The sequence below is a fragment of the Anabrus simplex genome, chromosome 2 (assembly GCF_040414725.1).
Source record: "Anabrus simplex isolate iqAnaSimp1 chromosome 2, ASM4041472v1, whole genome shotgun sequence".
Taxonomy (NCBI): domain Eukaryota; kingdom Metazoa; phylum Arthropoda; class Insecta; order Orthoptera; family Tettigoniidae; genus Anabrus; species Anabrus simplex.
The window spans coordinates 188,668,746-188,687,897 of NC_090266.1; the positions used below are offsets into that span (position 1 = coordinate 188,668,746).

At 37.6% G+C, this 19,152-nt stretch overlaps 1 protein-coding gene across 3 annotated transcripts in view; it reads right to left on the reverse strand.

Moving 5' to 3' along the window:
- LOC136863995 (uncharacterized) overlaps positions 1 to 19,152 on the reverse strand; it is a 566,004-nt gene that overhangs the window by 26,310 nt on the left and 520,542 nt on the right. For 2 of the 3 annotated variants that reach the window (XM_067140483.2, XM_067140484.2), the window contains exons 10-11: positions 15,520 to 15,663; positions 2,325 to 2,741 (exon numbers count right to left, since the gene is read on the reverse strand). In XM_067140483.2, coding sequence (XP_066996584.2) covers positions 2,325 to 2,741; positions 15,520 to 15,663 — 561 coding nt within the window. The remainder of the gene's footprint in view (positions 1 to 2,324; positions 2,742 to 15,519; positions 15,664 to 19,152) is intronic. The other variant, XM_067140486.2, reaches the window with a different exon arrangement.

Genomic DNA, 19,152 nt, shown 5'->3' on the forward strand with positions numbered 1-19,152 from the left:
GGAAAGTGGCTGACCGACAAATTGTGGAGTGCTTACGCATTGGGTATTGTAGCACTTGTGGCGGCCTGGTATTATATGTTGGTGAAAGCTATCTCAGACTTTCCATGATTGATGTTCAGGAACGAAAAGCGTATGTTGCTCAAATGTATGTATCTTTATAACACGAGTTAGACTCGGTGAACTCCGTATTATGAGGTACAGTATCTGTGTGATATTATAAGTGCCGATTATGAGAATCGGCAAGTAGTGTTGATACAGAGACAGTGAACGATACTTATCTACATGTATGTACATTGTTCAACGGACTAACCACAAATGGTGGCTTAGTCTTTGCTTTCGTCTTCCCACCGTTTTCATTGTTCTTGTAAATATGGAGTCTTCCAGTAATATTTTGTGTATTCTATGTATATTTTGGTGTGTTGATGAGGTGCTCATGCACAGAATTTATTGAGAATGTAGTTAGTTATTTTAGAATCAATGGAGTTATTGATGAACCTAGGTGCAGTTCCTACCTATTTAGCCGTTTTCAGAAGGTTAAGTAAGGCCTGTAGCAGATGTACCAGTACGCAGCATTATGTACATACCCTGGGAGATAAAGAATTATCGTGCTCTATCTAAATTTGAGGGATCCATTCTGGTGAACCCTGGTGCCCATTCTATGGACATTTCGATTTATTATGTGTTTGAGTAATTTGATTTATTCAGTCATTTATGATTATTTTATTATTATTAACAGTAAAGTTACAAGGTTATAATAAATCACTTAAGTCAGCATATCTATTTCTTCACCAGGTGATAAGAAACACACAGCAGGTGGTTATAGTGTTATATTTCTGTGTCACAAAGCATATAAAAATGAGCAAAATATTCACTTATGATTCCAGAAGTGTTGTTTGATCTGCAGTATCCACACTTGTTAATATAACAAATCAGAATCTGTGCTACCTACTGGCATGTTTTACAATTCGATTGAGTTTGAGGTCGTTAGATAGGAGCCAAGTACTGGCCCTGTGGTGTAGGGGAAGTGGGCCTGCCTCTTACCCGGAGGCCCCAGGTTAGAACCCCGACCAGGTCAGGAAATTTTACCTGGATCTGAGGGCTGGTTCGAGGTCCACTCAGCTTACGTGATTACAATTGAGGAGCTATCTGACGGTGAGATAGCGGCCCCGGTCTAGGAAGCCAAGTATAACGGCCAAGAGAATTCATCGTGCTGACCACATGGAACCTCGTAATCTGCAGGCCTTCGGGCTGAGCAGCGGTCGCTTGGTAGGCCAAGGCCCTTCAGGGCTCTAGTGCCATGGGGTTAGGTTAGATAGGAGCAAAAATCAGAACAAATATGTGTTCCAAGGTACACTATCCTAGAGGTATAACACTTTCTCCTCACAGCTCAGTCAATAAATACTCCATGAATAATGAATAAAGTAGACCTTAAAATGCATGATTATGACAAACATTATAGCAGGCTGTGTGATATTTCTATTGCACCAGGCAAATGTTTGATATATATATATCAGAGAGAGAGAGAGAGAAATATATAGTACATACTTATTTTTATTTTTTGCTTGTTAAACTAAACCTAATTTTGTATATGACAGATCCCCATTTACACATACAAGATGCTTCAAAAGTAGGGAGGAGGATATGTAATTAGGTACAGCCTGTACTGAGAGTAGGAGATTTGGAGATTTTAAAGTTATTGATGCCAAGTATTTGACATCCATCTGATAGTGATTCGAGTTTCAAATGAGGAACAAACATAAAGTAGACTATTTGATGGAAGATAGTTTGTGAAACAGTAATCAATGATAATTTAAATAATGGAACAGCAGACATGAACCATGGCTTGATCAGAGTGTAAAATGATGTTATAATGATGCTAAAAATTGTAAGACTATTAAATAATTAATAGTTGACAGAAATAGGAAAATAAAATAAAAAGTACAGAGAATATATATTATGCATAAATTCTGGATTCCCCAAGAGAAGCTCAAAAATAAGGCAGACACAATCAGCAAAATAACAGTCTTATAATTCAAGTTACGACTGTCATTCTGTAACCCCATGCAAAAATTACCTTCAGAGAGAGACATATATATTAATAAACCAAAAGGGTAATTTGAATGTAATAATTGTTATGAATTGTGCAATTTAAGAATCAGAAATTATAATAATAAAGCTCAGTATTTAAACTCCAAAGAGCCAGAAGTCCCAGCAGATGGCATAAGCCAGTCAGTAGACTACTTGGAGGAAAATAATGTTTGAAACAGTAGACAATTTATATAACAGAACAGCAGACACTGACAACGTAAATAATCCATGCCCACCTGAGATAGCTGCCGGGAGCATTTCCAGAGGCAAAGATCCACGTCGCCTGGTCAAAAATTGCTCTGGATTGCTGTCGAGTGGTTCACACATTGTTCTCCTTGACAAAACCTCACGACGCCAACGCTGCCAAGCAATACTCTCACTGCTTGCCTCCATTCCACGAGTGTTAAACATCTCAGGACCACCAGAACTGCGCCTGCGCAAAATTTTCTTACGGCTCCTGGATTTTCCATTGCTCCCATTCCTAACTATGCTATTTGCATCCAGCCTTCTCAGTTCTGAGCCTGTTTCAGTCGGTGCTGACCCTCTCCTAACAGACAAACTATGTTGATGGTTACTGGTAAGTGGGAGGAGGTCTCTCGTGCCACCAGGATCTCTCTTTTGTGGACATATATCGTCATTTCCTTCACTGGTCCCTGGAAAAGTTGATTTGCTTAATAGATTACATATTTTAAATTCATATGTGGAGATAATTATACATTACAAGCTGATCATTAAAACTAGAGTGCAAATATGATTTTAAGCCTCAAAACTTTGTTTTGCATGTTGCTATATGCAAAAAATAAATCGAAGCTTCTTTAATCTATGAGGCTTCAAAGAAAAGTTATGTTAGTGATGGTCTTGAGCAGTGTCCTCCAACTGGCTGACATGTGACGTTGAAGAGCCCATGTGGCGTAAGAGCGCAGAGTGGTCAGGAGCTTCAGTCATAGAGTGGGAGCAAGGGACTGCCTCGCTTTGTAGTAGGCACATGCTGTGTGGTACATAGTGGTGTTAGTAGCGGTACAGTACACTACATAAGCACGGATGAACCGAGCACATCACAGTGCGACATGCTACCTATGCCTCCAATCTTTTTATCTTTATGTGAAGATCTATATTCGTTTGTTGAAAATGGTAGGAAAGCTACAGCCAAATGTTTAGTTTGTAAAAAAGAGCTACAGTATGTAAAAAGATATAATTTACGATGACAGTACAGTTTGTGTCACAGTACAGATTATCTGATCAGTATCCAGGCATAGAACGGTTACATATGATTGCAGAACTGAACATACATACATACATACATACATACATACATACATACATACATACATACATATATTATCATTATAGACTATTATGCCTTTCAGCGTTCAGTCTGCAAGCCTCTGTGAATTTACTAAACGTCGCCACAATCTTCGATTTGCAACTAGTGTTGTGGCCTCATTTAGTTCCATACCTCTTATCTTTAAATCGTTAGAAACTGAGTCTAACCATCATTGTCTTGGTCTACCTCTACTTCTCTTACCCTCCATAACAGAGTCCATTTTTCTCCTAGGTGACCTATACTCCTCCATTCGCCTCACATGACCCCACCACCGAAGCCGGTTTATGCGTACAGCTTCATCCATCGAGTTCATTCCTAAATTAGCCTTTATCTCCTCATTCCGAGTACCCTCCTTCCATTGTTCCCACCTGTTTGTACCAGCAAATCATTCTTGCTACTTTCATGTCTGTTACTTCTAACTTATGAATAAGATATACTGAGTCCACCCAGCTTTCACTTCCATAAAGCAAAGTTGGTCTGAAAACAGACCGATGTAAAGATAGTTTCGTCTGGGAGCTGACTTCCTTCTTACAGAATACTGTTGATCGCAACTGCGAGCTCACTGCACGAGCTTTATGACACCTTGATTCAATCTCACTTACTATATTACCATCCTGGGAGAACTCACAACCTAAATACTTGAAATTATCGACCTGTTCTAGCTTTGTATCACCAATCTGACATTCAATTCTGTTGAATTTCTTACCTACTGACATCAATTTAGTCTTCGAGAGGCTAATTTTCATACCATACTCATTGCATCTATTTTCAAGTTCCAAGATATTAGACTGCAGGCTTTCGGCACAGTCTGCCATTAAGACAAAGTTGTCAGCATAGGTCAGACTGCTTACTACATTTCCACCTAACTGAATCCCTCCCTGCCATTTTATACCTTCCAGCAGATGATCCATGTAAACAACGAACAGCAAAGATGAAAGATTACAGCCTTGTCTAACCCCTGTAAGTACCCTGAACCAAGGACTCATTCTACCATCAATTCTCACTCAAGCCCAATTGTCAACATAAATGCCTTTGATTTTAATAATCTACTTTTAATTCCATATTCCCCCAGTATAGCGAACATCTTTTCCCTCAGTACCCTGTCATATGCTTTCTCTAGATCTATGAAACATAAACATAACTGCCTATTCCTCTCACAACATTTTTCAATTACCTGGCGCATACTGAAAATCTGATCCTGACAGCCTCTCTGTGGTCTGAAACCACACTGGTTTTCATCTAAATTCTTCTCAACCACTGATCGCAACCTCACTTCCAAGGTGCCAGTGAATACTTTGCCTGGTATACTAATCAATGAGATACCTCGATAGTTGTTGGAATCCTTCCCCTTGCTTATAGATAGGTGCAATTACTGCTTTTGTCCAATCTGCAGATACCTTACCAACACTCCATGCTAATTTTTCTACAGTATGAAGCCATTTCATCCCTGCCTTCCCAATATACTTCACCATTTCAGGTCTAATTTCATCTATTCCTGCTGCTTTATGAAAATGGAGTTTATTTACCATCCTTTCCACTTCCTCAAGCGTAATTTCACCAACATCATTTTCCTCCTCCCCATGAGCTTGGCTGTTCGCAACACCACCAGGATGATATCCTTTTACATTGAGAAGATGTTCAAAATATTCCCTCCACCTCTCCAGTGATTCCCTGGGATCTATTATGAGTTCACCTGAATTAATCAAAACACTGTTCATTTCCTTTTTCCCTCCCTTCCTAAGATTTTTTATTACTGTCCAGAAAGGTTTCCCTGCTGCTTGACCTAGCCTTTCCAGGTTATTACCAAAATCTTCCCATGACTTCTTTTGGATTCAACAACTATTTATTTCGCTCTGTTTCTTTCATCTACGTACAAATACCTGCCTGCCTCGGCCCTTGTTTGGAGACATTTCTGATAAGCCGTCTTTTTACGTTTACAAGCTGCTCTCACTTCATCATTCCACCAAGATGTTCGCTTTTCCCATCTTTACACACAGTTGTTCCTAGGCATTCCCTTGCTGTTTCTATTACAGCATCCCTGTATACCACCCATTCACATTCTATATCCCGAACCTGCTTACTGTCCACTGTTCGAAATTTCTCACTAATCATATCCATGTACTTCTGTCTAATTTCCTCGTCCTGGAAATTTTCTACCCTTATTCGTTTGCAGACAGATTTCACTTTCTCTACCCAAGGCCTAGAGATACTTAGTTCACTACAGATCAGATAGTGGTCTGTATCATCGAAAAATCCCTGGAAAACTCGTATATTCCTAACAGATTTCCTGAATTTGAAGTCGGTTAAGATATAGTCTATTATGGATCTGGTACCCCTAGCCTCCCATGTGTAGCGGTGAATAGCCTTATGCTTGAAGAATGTATTCATAACTGCTAAACCCATACTAGCACAGAAGTCCAGCAAACACTTCCCATTCCCATTAGCTTCCATATATTGCCCGCATTTACCAATCACCCTTTCGTGTCCTTCAGTTCTATTCCCAACTCTCACATTGAAATCGCCCATTAGCACTATTCTATCCTTGCTGTTGACCCTGACCACGATGTCACTCAATGCTTCATAAACCTTGTCAATTTCTTCCTCATCTGCACCCTCACATAGTGAATACACGGAGAGAATTCTAGTTCTAATTCCTCCAACTGACAAATCTACCCACATCAATCGCTCATTTACATGCCTAACAGAAACTATGTTGCGTACAATGGTATTCCTGATAAAGAGCCCTACCCCAGACTCTGCCCTTCCCTTTCTAACACCCGTCAAGTACACTTTATAATCTCCTATCTCTTCCTCGTTATCTCCCCTTACCCGAATATCACTTACTCCTAGCACATCCAGATGCATCCTCTTTGCTGACTCAGCCAGTTCTACCTTCTTTCTTCCATAAGCCCCATTAATATTGATAGCTCCCCATCGAATTCCATTTCATTCGCCAAGTTGTTTCAAGGAGTCCCTCACCTGTCAAATGGGAGTGGGACTCTGTTACTCCCATAGGTCCCAGGCTTGCTTAAAATGTTCTGAGCTCGGTAAATTCATGAAGCAGGATGCTACCCTACTTGCACATAGTCCAAGTGAGGATTTCTCCTCTAACGGGTTATGGACCACCGGTGAATTGTATAGTCTTAGCCGCCTGAGCACGAGGAGGGACATGACTCAGAATATGTCCAAGATGCCCACTCCCATTCCATAGCAACTGGTATCCCGACTCCCAGGACCACTTACTAGGCCACTCAGCCATTGCCCATGGTTCACAAACTAGGACGTGACTACAGCAACCCACACCATGAACCAGAACTGAAAGATAAATTAAATAACCCTGTCGAGTATTCGATCAGTGAGTCAGCAGGTCGATCGAGTTTTAAAATTACATATTTAATTGCAAAGAAACTTAAACCGTTCAGTGATGGTGAATTTGTGAAGGAATGTTTAATTCTAGCCGGTGAGGAGTACTGTATTGTACCACTACTAACACCACTATGTACGGCACAGCATGTGTCTTCTACAAAGTGAGACAGTCCCTTCGTCCCATTCTATGACTGAAACACCTGACCTCTGCGCTCTTACGTCACAAGGCTCTCCGATGTCACATGTCAGCCAGTTGGTGGACACAGGTCTAGAGAATGTGAGTATTGTCAACTTTAGAAGCACCACAACAGCTGGACAACTTAACCAACGATTTTCAATTTTAATTTGAAGTCCTAATTAACACATATTGTGAACAAACTAAGTAAAAGGAGATCGAATATAAGATTCTTACAGAGTTGAGAAAGGTCTTTTTATTCATACAGTGTTACTTCACAGCCAACAAACACATGCAATGTACAACACACTTATTTTATATTGTGCTTTGACAGTATACATTCAAATTAAGTAGATGGAAAGTATGTGTGAGAAAGAAGAGACAGAAACTTGCTTAGGAAAGATAAAAAGCAAGACACATACACATCACAAATCATTTGAAGAACTGAAATAGTATTTCCTCAGTCACATTAAGAGTGCAATAAATATGTTATGAGACAAAACCTTTCCTTGTTTACACAATATTGAGCACTTGTATGGCATCAATGATTTCACAGTTATGAGAGTTTGTATTTTCACAGAAAGAATACACTAACAGTTGGTGACAGGTCATGGAATTATTTATTTTCTTGAGATTCATGAATGACCAACTGAAAGATCAGTTTTCTGGATGTAGACATCTATACACATATACACAGGAAAAATAATTACAAGTGGAATTTAGACATTTTTTTTCAAGGTTATTAAAGAAAGCTAATACATACATTTAAGGAACACTATTACAAACAGATCATGTGCATCACATCTTTAACACATTTAATTCATTCTACTAGCAACATAAATCAATGATGAATATGATTTTACTGTCCAAATTACTACTTGTGTCTTTATAATTTCATGTATTTTGCTTAGTTCAGAATGTAATCTTGCAGTACTTTGCAAACTGTGATGTGGGATACAAACCACATGCACCCGCATGCAAGACCTGATGAACCAGTGATAAGGCTTCAGATAACTTATAATTCCAGCATGTTTCACTCTGCAACCTTGATCTTGCAAAATTAGTTCAATGTAATGTAGCAATTTTATCGCAAAACACATAATTCTCAGAAATATTTTGTAAGCCTCAATGATGCAACATAGTATTAGCTACTAAGCAACATATTGGACCACTTCCATCACTGTCATTTATAATCATAATACCACACACTAAAATACATGTAACACATAAAGCACATCCTACATATCATAAACTTATGACATGCTGTGAGGAAATTTGGGTTAACCATGTTTTTAAAATGTCAGTACATTACTAAGATGGAAAACTATAGCAGTAAATATACATTTCATGAAAATTTAAAAAGTTGTATCTCCAAGTATGTAAAGGGAAAAAAATGAGTTTCATAATATATAATATGTTGGCACTTCAACATATTCACCATTCACACTGCTAATGATTGATAGAGACCTTGTAACAATGGAGAGAGAGAATATTTTAATTAATATTAGTCTCCTTTTAAATTAAACCAAATACAACAAAACAGCCTACAAGAACCAACAGAAAGTCATTTCATCACATCTCATTTAAAGACACAAGTTCTTCCCGTTTGTTATTGTAACAGTATCAAGAGTTCTACCTCAGTTCACATATGACAACTTCAAAACAAATAATCAGAATGTTAATTTTTTTACCTCACATTTATTACTTTTTCAGTTTTAGGAGATGCCATGGTGCCAGAATTTTGTCCCACAGAAGTTCTTTTATGTGTAGGTAAATCTATCGACAGGAGACTGTTGTGTTTGAGCACTATCAAACACCATCAGACTGAGAAAGGAACGAACCTGCCATCTTTGGGCTCAGAAGACCAGATTGCAATTGATAGCTTCGAGGGCTGCCCCTTGAGGGCAAACATAGGTGGCCTGGCTAGTAGCGGATTGCTATGGCAACAATTACGTCCCAGGCTTGGCTGGAGAAAACCTCTTCTCTCCATCGCTCACCAGGCATATGCATACTTTTGATCTCCTAACTGTACATCCCTTCACATCATATATTAAAACAGCATGCAATAATGTGTACCAGTACTTCATGATTTAATTACTGACTCCATCATTAGTCATACTTAAGTATATTGATGCCATTACAAAATTTTGTCACAAGCAATAGCAGTTACAAGCACTACCTAAAGAGGGAGCAGTTATGAAATGAAGTCTTAGCACATTACTAGTACAGTGTAGGGCTAGAAAAAGTCACCATGCAAATCTCTGACCACTGCAAAATATCATTAACTTTCTTCAGCTTATCCCACGTATTTCTTAAAGTATACTTAAAACCTAAATGAGTTAGTGTAATGTTAACATTTTCAACACTATGCCCATACGGGATACGGGTGCACTGCATTCCTGGTTGCGAACAGCGTCCGTATACCATACGGGCGTTATTTTCGTGCTGGTTTATAGGCAGCTGCACGTATCCCATATGGTTCCTGTCCCTTGCTCGGAAGTAGTAGTTTACCTAGTTTCCACCAGAATGCAACAGTTATAGGAAATTCAAACTGAAATATTAGAAAGGGTAGTTCCTCCTTGCCGTGACCTCTACCAAAGAAATCAGTGTGCCGTGTGCCAAGCACACCAAATCTGTCGCACTGTCATCTGTGTTACTATACAAACATGTCCTCATGCAGCTGAATGATAGTGATATCTTGGATATTTAATCGGGAGAAACGGGTTCAGGAATAGATGACATTGCTGAAGACTGCTTACAAACCAGATAACATATCAAGTGATAGTTCATGCATGATTTTTTATTTGTTATGTCACTTTTGAATGCAAGTTTTAGCTGCATTATTTTACTCTGAATACAAACAATAAAAATACTCTACCTCTCCAGAAATTTGGGCTTATTTTGTCATTTAGATGAAGAGACTCAGGCTGATGATTCACCTGTACCGTGAAAAGAAAGTAGATGGTGGTGCATGGAGTGCAAGTTTGGACTCTTCATAGCCCAATGTTTTCAGGGCTACTATACCAAAACAAATTATTCCTAAATAGGTGAATTCTGTATTTCAAATGTAATTGTGTTTACTATATATGTGTGGCTTAAGAATCCACATTAAATGATCCATTTTTATTGTTTGAGCCGGTTTATTGGTATAATTTGAATGTAAAAGTTTTTTCCATACATTTTTATATTTTTCACAAGACTAGTATAATTAAATTACTTTAGATATGCACTTCCTTATTAACATCTTCATTTCGGATGGCTGACACCTTCATATGATACAAATATCAGGTATGTACTATGTTTCACTGTTGTGTAATAATGTATTAAAATTCGGGAAATGGACCCAGTTTACTGCCAGGATCCATGTTAGAATATGGTAGTGTTGAAAGTGTTAAACACACAAAGAAAAACCAAGTGTTTAGGACTGAGAACTTCCTATATGTTTGTAAAATAATACAGAGAGGAAATAAATATTTGTCGCAGTTTAGGGGCTTCGGACATTATCTTTAAAATACCCGTTGCATGGGCATAGGCAGAAAATGGGTTCTGTTGGTCAAAACAGCCCTTTTCCTTAAAACTTTAATATTGTTTTCTTCAATGAAACATCGTGGCAATGCTACTGTTGGCAGTCTGTAGAAATATTGTACAAATATTTTCCTGCTGTTTATGAACTATGTCAACATTAATCTTAAGGATACATTTAATCTCATGAGAGTCAAATAGTGTCCTTAAAAAAATTATACCAGCAGAGTGTACAAATTCAAGTGAAGAATATATAACACGATTAGTGGAATTTTATCAGGCAATATTACCATAGTCAGAATTGAACAGATCAGCTCAGTAGATTGCTGCAAGACTAATTACAGTTGTTAGCTCTGTATTTGATAGACAGGTAGGTTTGAAACCCCTGTCAGTCACCCTTGAAATCATTTTTCTTTCCATTCCTAGCCAGTACAATTGCACCTACACCCACAGACAATACCCTCACACACAACGATACACAGAGTTCACCCCCGTGTGGTGTACCAAAAGAAGCAGTTGCATAACTGGTGAGCCAAACATGTCCTTGGTCACTTGCAGCACTTAAAAAAAAAAACAGTCAGGCACAGTTTCTGTAGAATTCAGTGAGTGGAAGGAATAGTGATAACAGAAGACCCTACTTCAAGATCACAAGATGCATTCTTTTCATACAGAATTTCTATGCTTCGACTTCTTACAACACTCCCAGTTTCTACAGCTATCCCTAACAGTAATTTCCTACTATGAAATCCCTAAGATATGATTTTCAGAACACCATCAATCAGAGCAGGTTCATTGCTCTTACTCTTCTAACAGTGCACCTCAGGATTTACGTAGATGTAGGCAAGGTACTCAAGGTTTAAGTATTACTTATGTAAATCAATATGAGTTAATTATGAGTTTATATAGAAATGTTGTTGAGGAGATAGGTAAAAATTATATATATCAGCTCTAATTTTTGCTGCCACTCACCTATAAAATGAACTTTTGTAAACATCTATGTACATATGTACAGCAGGTACCATCCTGATATTTGTTTGATGCCGAAGAAAGAAACACAAGAAGCCAATTTGTAGGATTGCTGAGAATTGAGTTTAAAATCACTGCTCTTCTCATTTGTCTTCATAAAGCTGAGTGCATCATGCCCCAACCCTCACATCAAGATTTATATCCTCCAGTGGAAATGAACCTACACCAGTGCATTGACAAACAAACTAGCTGACTCATAAATCACAGAGGTAGCAAAATAAATATACATATCTTACAACTCCTGCCCTTTAAATAATGAAAGTAATGGAATACTAAGGCTCAATATACAATATATTGTGCCAGGAATGCCTAAGGGCGTATTTCTTTTTGGAACATAGTTCATTATGTCGCCAAGTATTTGTAACAGGACGGCACAGAACAGCTGATTACAGCGTGCAAGCTAACGAGATGGCGTGAAAGCTCAGAGCGAGTGAGAGGGTACATCATCGGCTGTGACGTAATCACCATGTGTAACTGACTTGCTATCGTCTGGAACATTCCAGAAACATTTTTATTTCTTGGAAACCCATTGAGATATTAAAGAATGAAGCATATCACCATAAAGCCCAATAATTGGATGTTACCGTGTTAAAATTTCAAGCCAACAGACCCACAGATTACGGAGATATTGCAGTAGAAATCCAGTCTAGAAAGCCAAGAATAACGGCCGAGAGGATTCGTCGTGCTGACCACACGCCACCTCGCAATCTGCAGGCCTTCGGGCTGAGCACCGGTCGCTTGGTAGGCCAAGGCCCTTCAAGGGCTGTAGTGCCATGGGGTTTGGTTTGGTTTTATTGCAGTAGAAATAAAACACATTTCTCTGTGAGCAAACAGCAGTGACCTCGACTGTGCATATAAAAGACAGCGTTCAGGGAGGTAGAATAAGTTATGCATCGTAACTCAACTGCAACGGTGTGTCGTGCTGACACTGTGCGGGTCGCGAACCTGGAACTTTGTCGTTCGTAATGCTGTACTATTCGCCAGACTTATAAAAATTTTCAACAGTGCGTCGATACTTTGAAAATATCCAGCGTGTGTCGATATTAACATATCTCTGAGATTTACTTGGAACTTATAAAATTTTCAGCCTGTATTAATATAAACTTTAACTTTTGAGATTGATAACCCGGGACTTATAAAATTTACTGCATGTGATAATGTAACATTCGACCAGTGCTACTCAAGACTTATGAAATTTGTATCAATGATACTCAGGACTTAGAAACATTCTTGAGATTAACATTTTCAGTGATTAAATTTATTGGATGTTGTCTTATTTGTGAACAGTAATACAAAATGATACAGTGAATCTTAGGGTTATTTTACCATAAATTAAGGAAATATCAACTCAGTTGAAGGAAATTAACAAATATTATTTGCTTAATATTGGTGCAGTGAACAACTGGGAACATTCAAACATATGTTCGTGTGGGGTTAGAGAATGGAACTTTCACTTCATTTTCAATCCAATACCATGAACCCAGAGAGACTGTGGCATTGTTTTCATGTAAATTGAATGAGTTGTACTGTGAACTGTGTAAATTGAACGAACTATGCTTTGAACTGTGTTATAAAGATAGAATTTCAAACCGTGGACTGTGCTTCAAAACTTCGAACTGTGCTTTCATTTCAAAGTGAATTCTTTGCTAGGCAAGTATCTTTACTTTGAGCTATGCTTCTAATTTCAACTTCAAATGATAGACTGTGACATGAACTGTAATACTTAGTGTTATTTTACTGACTTCCAAATAAGCAGAGTCGTGCTAGTTCAACACTCTTATAAGTTAATCCGTCAATTGAACTTTCTAGTGTCGATACAATTTAACACATGACACACAAATCTTGACTGAGTGTTGCCATTATCATATCAACCTGAACGAGATACGATGTGGTACGACGTGGGAGATGGTGTGACGTGAGAGATGGTGCATGGTACAATGCGAGAGATCGTACGTGGTTCAACGAGGGACTGAACATGGTACTTCGTGGGAGATGGTACATCACGACATCAATGGAGCTCATCAATGCTGTTCGCTGTACTAGATTTCACCAGTTCCTGCTTAAATAATAATTCAGGTGATATGAGTGCCTTTAATTTCAAAACTTCTTAAACTGCAAAGACAGCGATAACATTTTGAAGTCATTTCAAGGTGACAATAATCCAGTTCAGTCACTAATAATTGGTAATAGACTTCATGAACTAATAACTTTATTTTATTCAAGTGTTAATTCAAAGAAGTCAGAAATTTCACAGTATTGTAGGCATTTTCTTAAAAAGACACTATATTTCAAGTGTTAACGTCTTTAAGAAAAGCTTTAAATTTTATATGATACTGAATTTTCAGGGAGCCTCCGTGGCTCAGATGGCAGCGTGTCAGCCTCTCACCGCTGGATACCGTGGTTCAAATCCCGGTCACTCCATGTGAGATTTGTGCTGGACAAAGTGGAGGCGGGACAGGTTTTTCTCCGGGTACTCAGGTTTTCCCTGTCATCTTTCATTCCAGCAACACTCTCCATTATCATTTCATAGCATTTATCACTCATTAATAAATCACCTTGGGAGTGGCGACCCCATTGTAATAACAGCCTATATAAGTTTCATTCATTACATCCCTGACCCGGTCAATGACTGGAAAACAGGTTGTAGGTTTTCATTTTTCACTGAATTTTCAGACTCTCTTGAAGTAATATTTATTTCATGAAGAGTGATTCTTTTTGACTTCCGTTTGTTACAAACATTTATTGAGAATTTTCTAGAGTGCAATAATAATTATTACATAAAGGAAGTACAATTAATTTGGTTTTACATGCAAAATAATGAGGTTTTCTACGCATCATATCAATTGAATAAAGCTAGCCTTAGAAACAGAACATCTATTATTTTGCACTGCAAGTTCCTTTCTCTGTACCGGCTCCTAAGAACCGAACACTACCTAGGACCAATCTCATGCTCCTTTTCAAGCAACTTTTCCTGGTACAATATCTAACAAAGAGGATGGAGAAAACTCTCTTCAAACTCTCTTATTTTGCTGATACAGAAAGCTATAAGAAGTACAACAGTAGAAAATTAAGCAAGTCTTTTTACTGTATGCATGCATATTCAGTACAAGAATAAGACAGACAGAGAGAACATCTAATACAGTTTGTGATAACTCCAAAAATTATATTACAGTAGTCATTGATAGCAGAAAGGTGAATATGCTGCAGTGATCATTAGAAAAAATTGTACCAGAATTTACAAATGACCTTGAATTTATAGCATAACAAGATGTGTGGAGGTATTACATAGAAAAGAGATCAACATTTTTCTATGTTCTTTCAATACAGTTTGTTCAATATGATGAGATGAAATGCTTTCTAAAAATATTTTAAACAATGATTCTCCAAGTATTGTAGTCAGAATTTTAACTATATCATTATTTCTATTGTACCCTACGTCCTCAACCAATACTCAACATTCAGTCATATAGCTAACATTCAATAATAGCTGCTCTAACTCCAAGAAATACAATGCAGTATTTGTCAGCAGCAAAACAAGAAAAGAGGTTCATAAAAATAAGATGAATATTAAAATTTAATGAAAATTCCATTTCTGTATACATCACACTGTATAAAGATCCTGTCAGATCACTTGTCTCTGTTCTGCCTTTGTTTGATTATCATACTTTAAGTTTTTCCACGCATCTATTTAATTAGAAAGCATAACAGTTCAACGTAAGTTGATTGAGAAGGTCATTAATTTTCAGTAATCACATTTGGATGACATTACATCATATTAACACATTGCCCATACACCAAATCATGATTTTTTCAGAATCAAAAAAAAAAGTTGATATTAACTTATAAATGTACAGTAATTGGTGATAAATACTGTATACATCAATTTTTTAAAAGAATATTTCAGGTCATAAATAATAAATAATATACAAGAGAAGAAAGAGAAAAAATATAATGATACAATCTCCATATTCTGCAAGAGCTCAAGCATGGAAATGGAAGGTTAATGGTATTACATTACCTGCAGGGATGGTTAAGGGGTCAAGCAGACTGGACAAGGTGGTTGTGTGACGAACTAAGTCATATGGAAGTGATGATCGTCTCGGCATGCAGTGTGAGGGCTCACACACTGAGTTCTCTTTTGAGCCCAGTGGTTTCAACACACCTGTATAGGTTAGCAAAAAGCAAGGGGATTAGTTGCTGGCAAGCTAGACATGAAATACAAGCTTCAAAACAAAACTGGGCCAAAGGGAGCTTTCTCCTCAAGCACAAATTGGATGCACAGGGAACGAAAATAAATTTACTGCTTTTGCAAGACAGAGATATCATATCTAGTAAAGTAGAATAACATCTCTACAATTTACAAAATATATTTGGCATTTACAAAAAAAAAATGTATGAAGATAATATTGTACTACACCAGAGAAAATAACTGGATAAAAATTACAGTCCACAATAATAATAATAATAATAATAATAATAATAATAATAATAATAATAATAATAATAATAATAATAATAATAATAATAATAATACACAGAGCTACATACAATGAATTATCTCCATGCCATTATAGAATAATTACCATGCTAATATCATAACACTTATGTCTGAACCTACAGTAATATCAGTGAGTACCGAACGAAGAAATGCACATTTTTTCCAGAATGAATTTTTTATAAAATATGTTTAATACCTCTTGGTACATATTCTGAAAAATTTATGAAGGACAAATTAAATTTTCCATTATGTGTGCAGTTTTAAGATAAAAATTGGTATTATTTAACTATAAGTAAGTTAGGTTACAAAAGAATTTTATTAAATTGAGTTAGTAGCATGGCTTACTGCCATATCCATTCAGTAGTAACAAAGTACTGTATTCTTTAATAGTACAGAAATGCTATGCCATTCATCTATAGCACATACAATTTCTGGGTTAAACAACAATTCATTTTTAAAACAAGGTCTATGAAAACACACCACTAGCACCATTCTACTGGTCTCCTTATGGCTTACCATTTTAGGTCATTTGGGAGCTAGGTTGGCACTGGAGTGAAAGGTACCTCCGAGTGTTCAATGAAAATATTAGTCAGGTTATATCAGAAAAAAAATAGGAAACTCCAGTGAAAGTGAGGTCTTTTTCCATGTTATTTTGTTCTAAATTGTGTTATATTGTGCAATGAGCATATGATCTAACAACAGTATGACAAAAGATGTTGCTCCAAAATAACTATACATCTTGCTTCTGCAACTGCATATTTGGAGTAGTTTTTATATTAATAATGCATATTTTGTGCTTTCCTCCTGTTACAGCATATCCTGAAAGTATCCTGCATCTTGAGTATTAGCTTCTGCACGACAATGTTGGAAAATGTTGCATGTATTTGAGATAACTTCAGTGCTGGAAACCTGAGCATGACTCATTCCATATTCAAGAAGTTGAGCTGTGCTGGTTATTGCCAGGTAGCCTTTTTGACAGGCGGGTAGTGCGTTTAAAATTAGCAACACCAGTTCTACATCTGGCCATGGCTTTGTCTACCTGCAACCCAAAGTAGGCAAATAGGCTACTGATTAGTGGAATTTCAGTTACGGCGGGGCTGTCTTTTCATCACTTCGTAAATAGTTAAATACAGTGTCCTTTAATGCACACTTAATTCTTATCAGTCCTGCTTTGGATGTATTGAAACACACTGTGGTCCATAGTACATTAACCCTTTCACTCCGGTTGACCGCTGTAGCAGTCGGGAGGGAGCAGTGCAGCCGTTCGACTGCTGTAGAAGTTGCTTGTCTTCCAGCTGTTTTCCGTTTCGCTATGATATACTGCTGTTGAATTTCGGTCTTGGGGGTCTCTCATGGCTGTCTTTGGAGTCTATAGTTACGGCTATGATCACCAGATGACAGGAGTAACCATTTTTGAAAATAAAAGTAATATGTCCGGTACGCTACTCACTTCGCACCTAGTTGCTAGGGGCTTCACGTCGCACCGACACAGATAGGTCTTATGGCGACGATGGGATAGGAAAGGCCTAGGAGTTGGAAGGAAGCGGCCGTGGCCTTAATTAAGGTACAGCCCCAGCATTTGCCTGGTGTGAAAATGGGAAACCACGGAAAACCATTTTCAGGGCTGCCGATAGTGGGATTCGAACCTACTATCTCCTGGATGCAAGATCACAGCCGCGCGCCTCTACGCACACGGCCAACTCGCCCGGTGCACCTAGTTGCACCCATGTGCTGAAATACTTGTGCTTCTTGACTTAGCTTTCAATCACTTTGAAATTGTGAAAGACCAGATGACGGAGGAAAGATATACTGCAGAGGAAGCTCTTGCCCTTATACTGAGTAGCGACTTTGAAGAAGAAGACGATGATAGTGATTTGTCATCTGATTCTGATGACGGAATCTCTTCAATCACACCTTCTATTTCAAGCACGTGTTCTACTTCAGTTACCAATTCATTGTGTTCGATGATTGGACTGAAGATGAAGATAGTGAGGATGAAGATCAGCTGTCTGAACCACCGAGCAGAAAACTAAATTGGAAAAAGTAGAACCTGAAGCCGAAGAAACATAAGTTCGACGCAGCTAATTCCGGATTGTAAATTTAAGTGGACAATGTTAAGTTTCTTTCAGCTATTTTTAACAGACGTAACGTAACACTTCGGTGCGAGGAGGAGAAAAGTGCTAAAAATATAGTCACAAGCATTACAAATTAAATACTTTTAAACTCTGCCTGTCCTCTCCTCACTTCACGAGCCATCTGCGGACTGGAGAGCGGAGCGAGACATATATCCCACACAGCGGGCTCATTGAACCACTCGCTGCTCACGTCCAGAGGGTCACGCCATCAGACTCGCTAGGCCGGAGTGAAAGGGTTAAAGGACTGTGTTGTTGCTACTTAATTTATATTACCTATTACCTAAGGAGAAGAGAACTGTTAGTGATGTATTGAAAGCATATGTTTGTGAGTTCGAAGTATTTTGTTTCATAAATATTACAGCACACCATTACAAATTTAATTGTTATCCATACTGAAAGTTATCATTTAAATAAATACTTTCTTATTTAAATTTAACTTAATCAATACCGGTGCTTGTTTTACTCGTAATGAGTTACAATTGGTTAGTACATGTTTTGGGTTGTTTCAAGCCATCATCAGCTGACAAATAGTTCATGGTAAAGAATAATCAATCATTCTCTTATAAACTAAAAGATGTATATTTTTTAATATACATTAAAACATCTGAACTTTCATGAGGATCTTTAAAATTAATGTATCTTGAAAAAAAGTGGAATGTCATTTTAAAACCACTGCACATTAAAATTACTGACCCTTCTTAAAAATCCTTAAGATGAATGTGTCTTAAAAAAGAATGTAATGTTAAAAACACTGCTCATAAATTTGATGTTGAGTGCATGAATCCTCTGTTACATCATAAGCACTTGTTTGATTAATTAACACAAAGGGAAGTGTGCATATTCATGCAGTGTGATGTTAAAGAATGTGTGTTGTTCAATGGAATGGGACTAAACTTCTTAAAACCACTTCATGTTTTAAGACGTCATTAAAAATTAGTACCTCCTGATGAAGAGAATGTCCTATTTGAAAACACTGTGCTTCGTTGAATGTGAACAGCATATTAACTTTTAAAAGAAC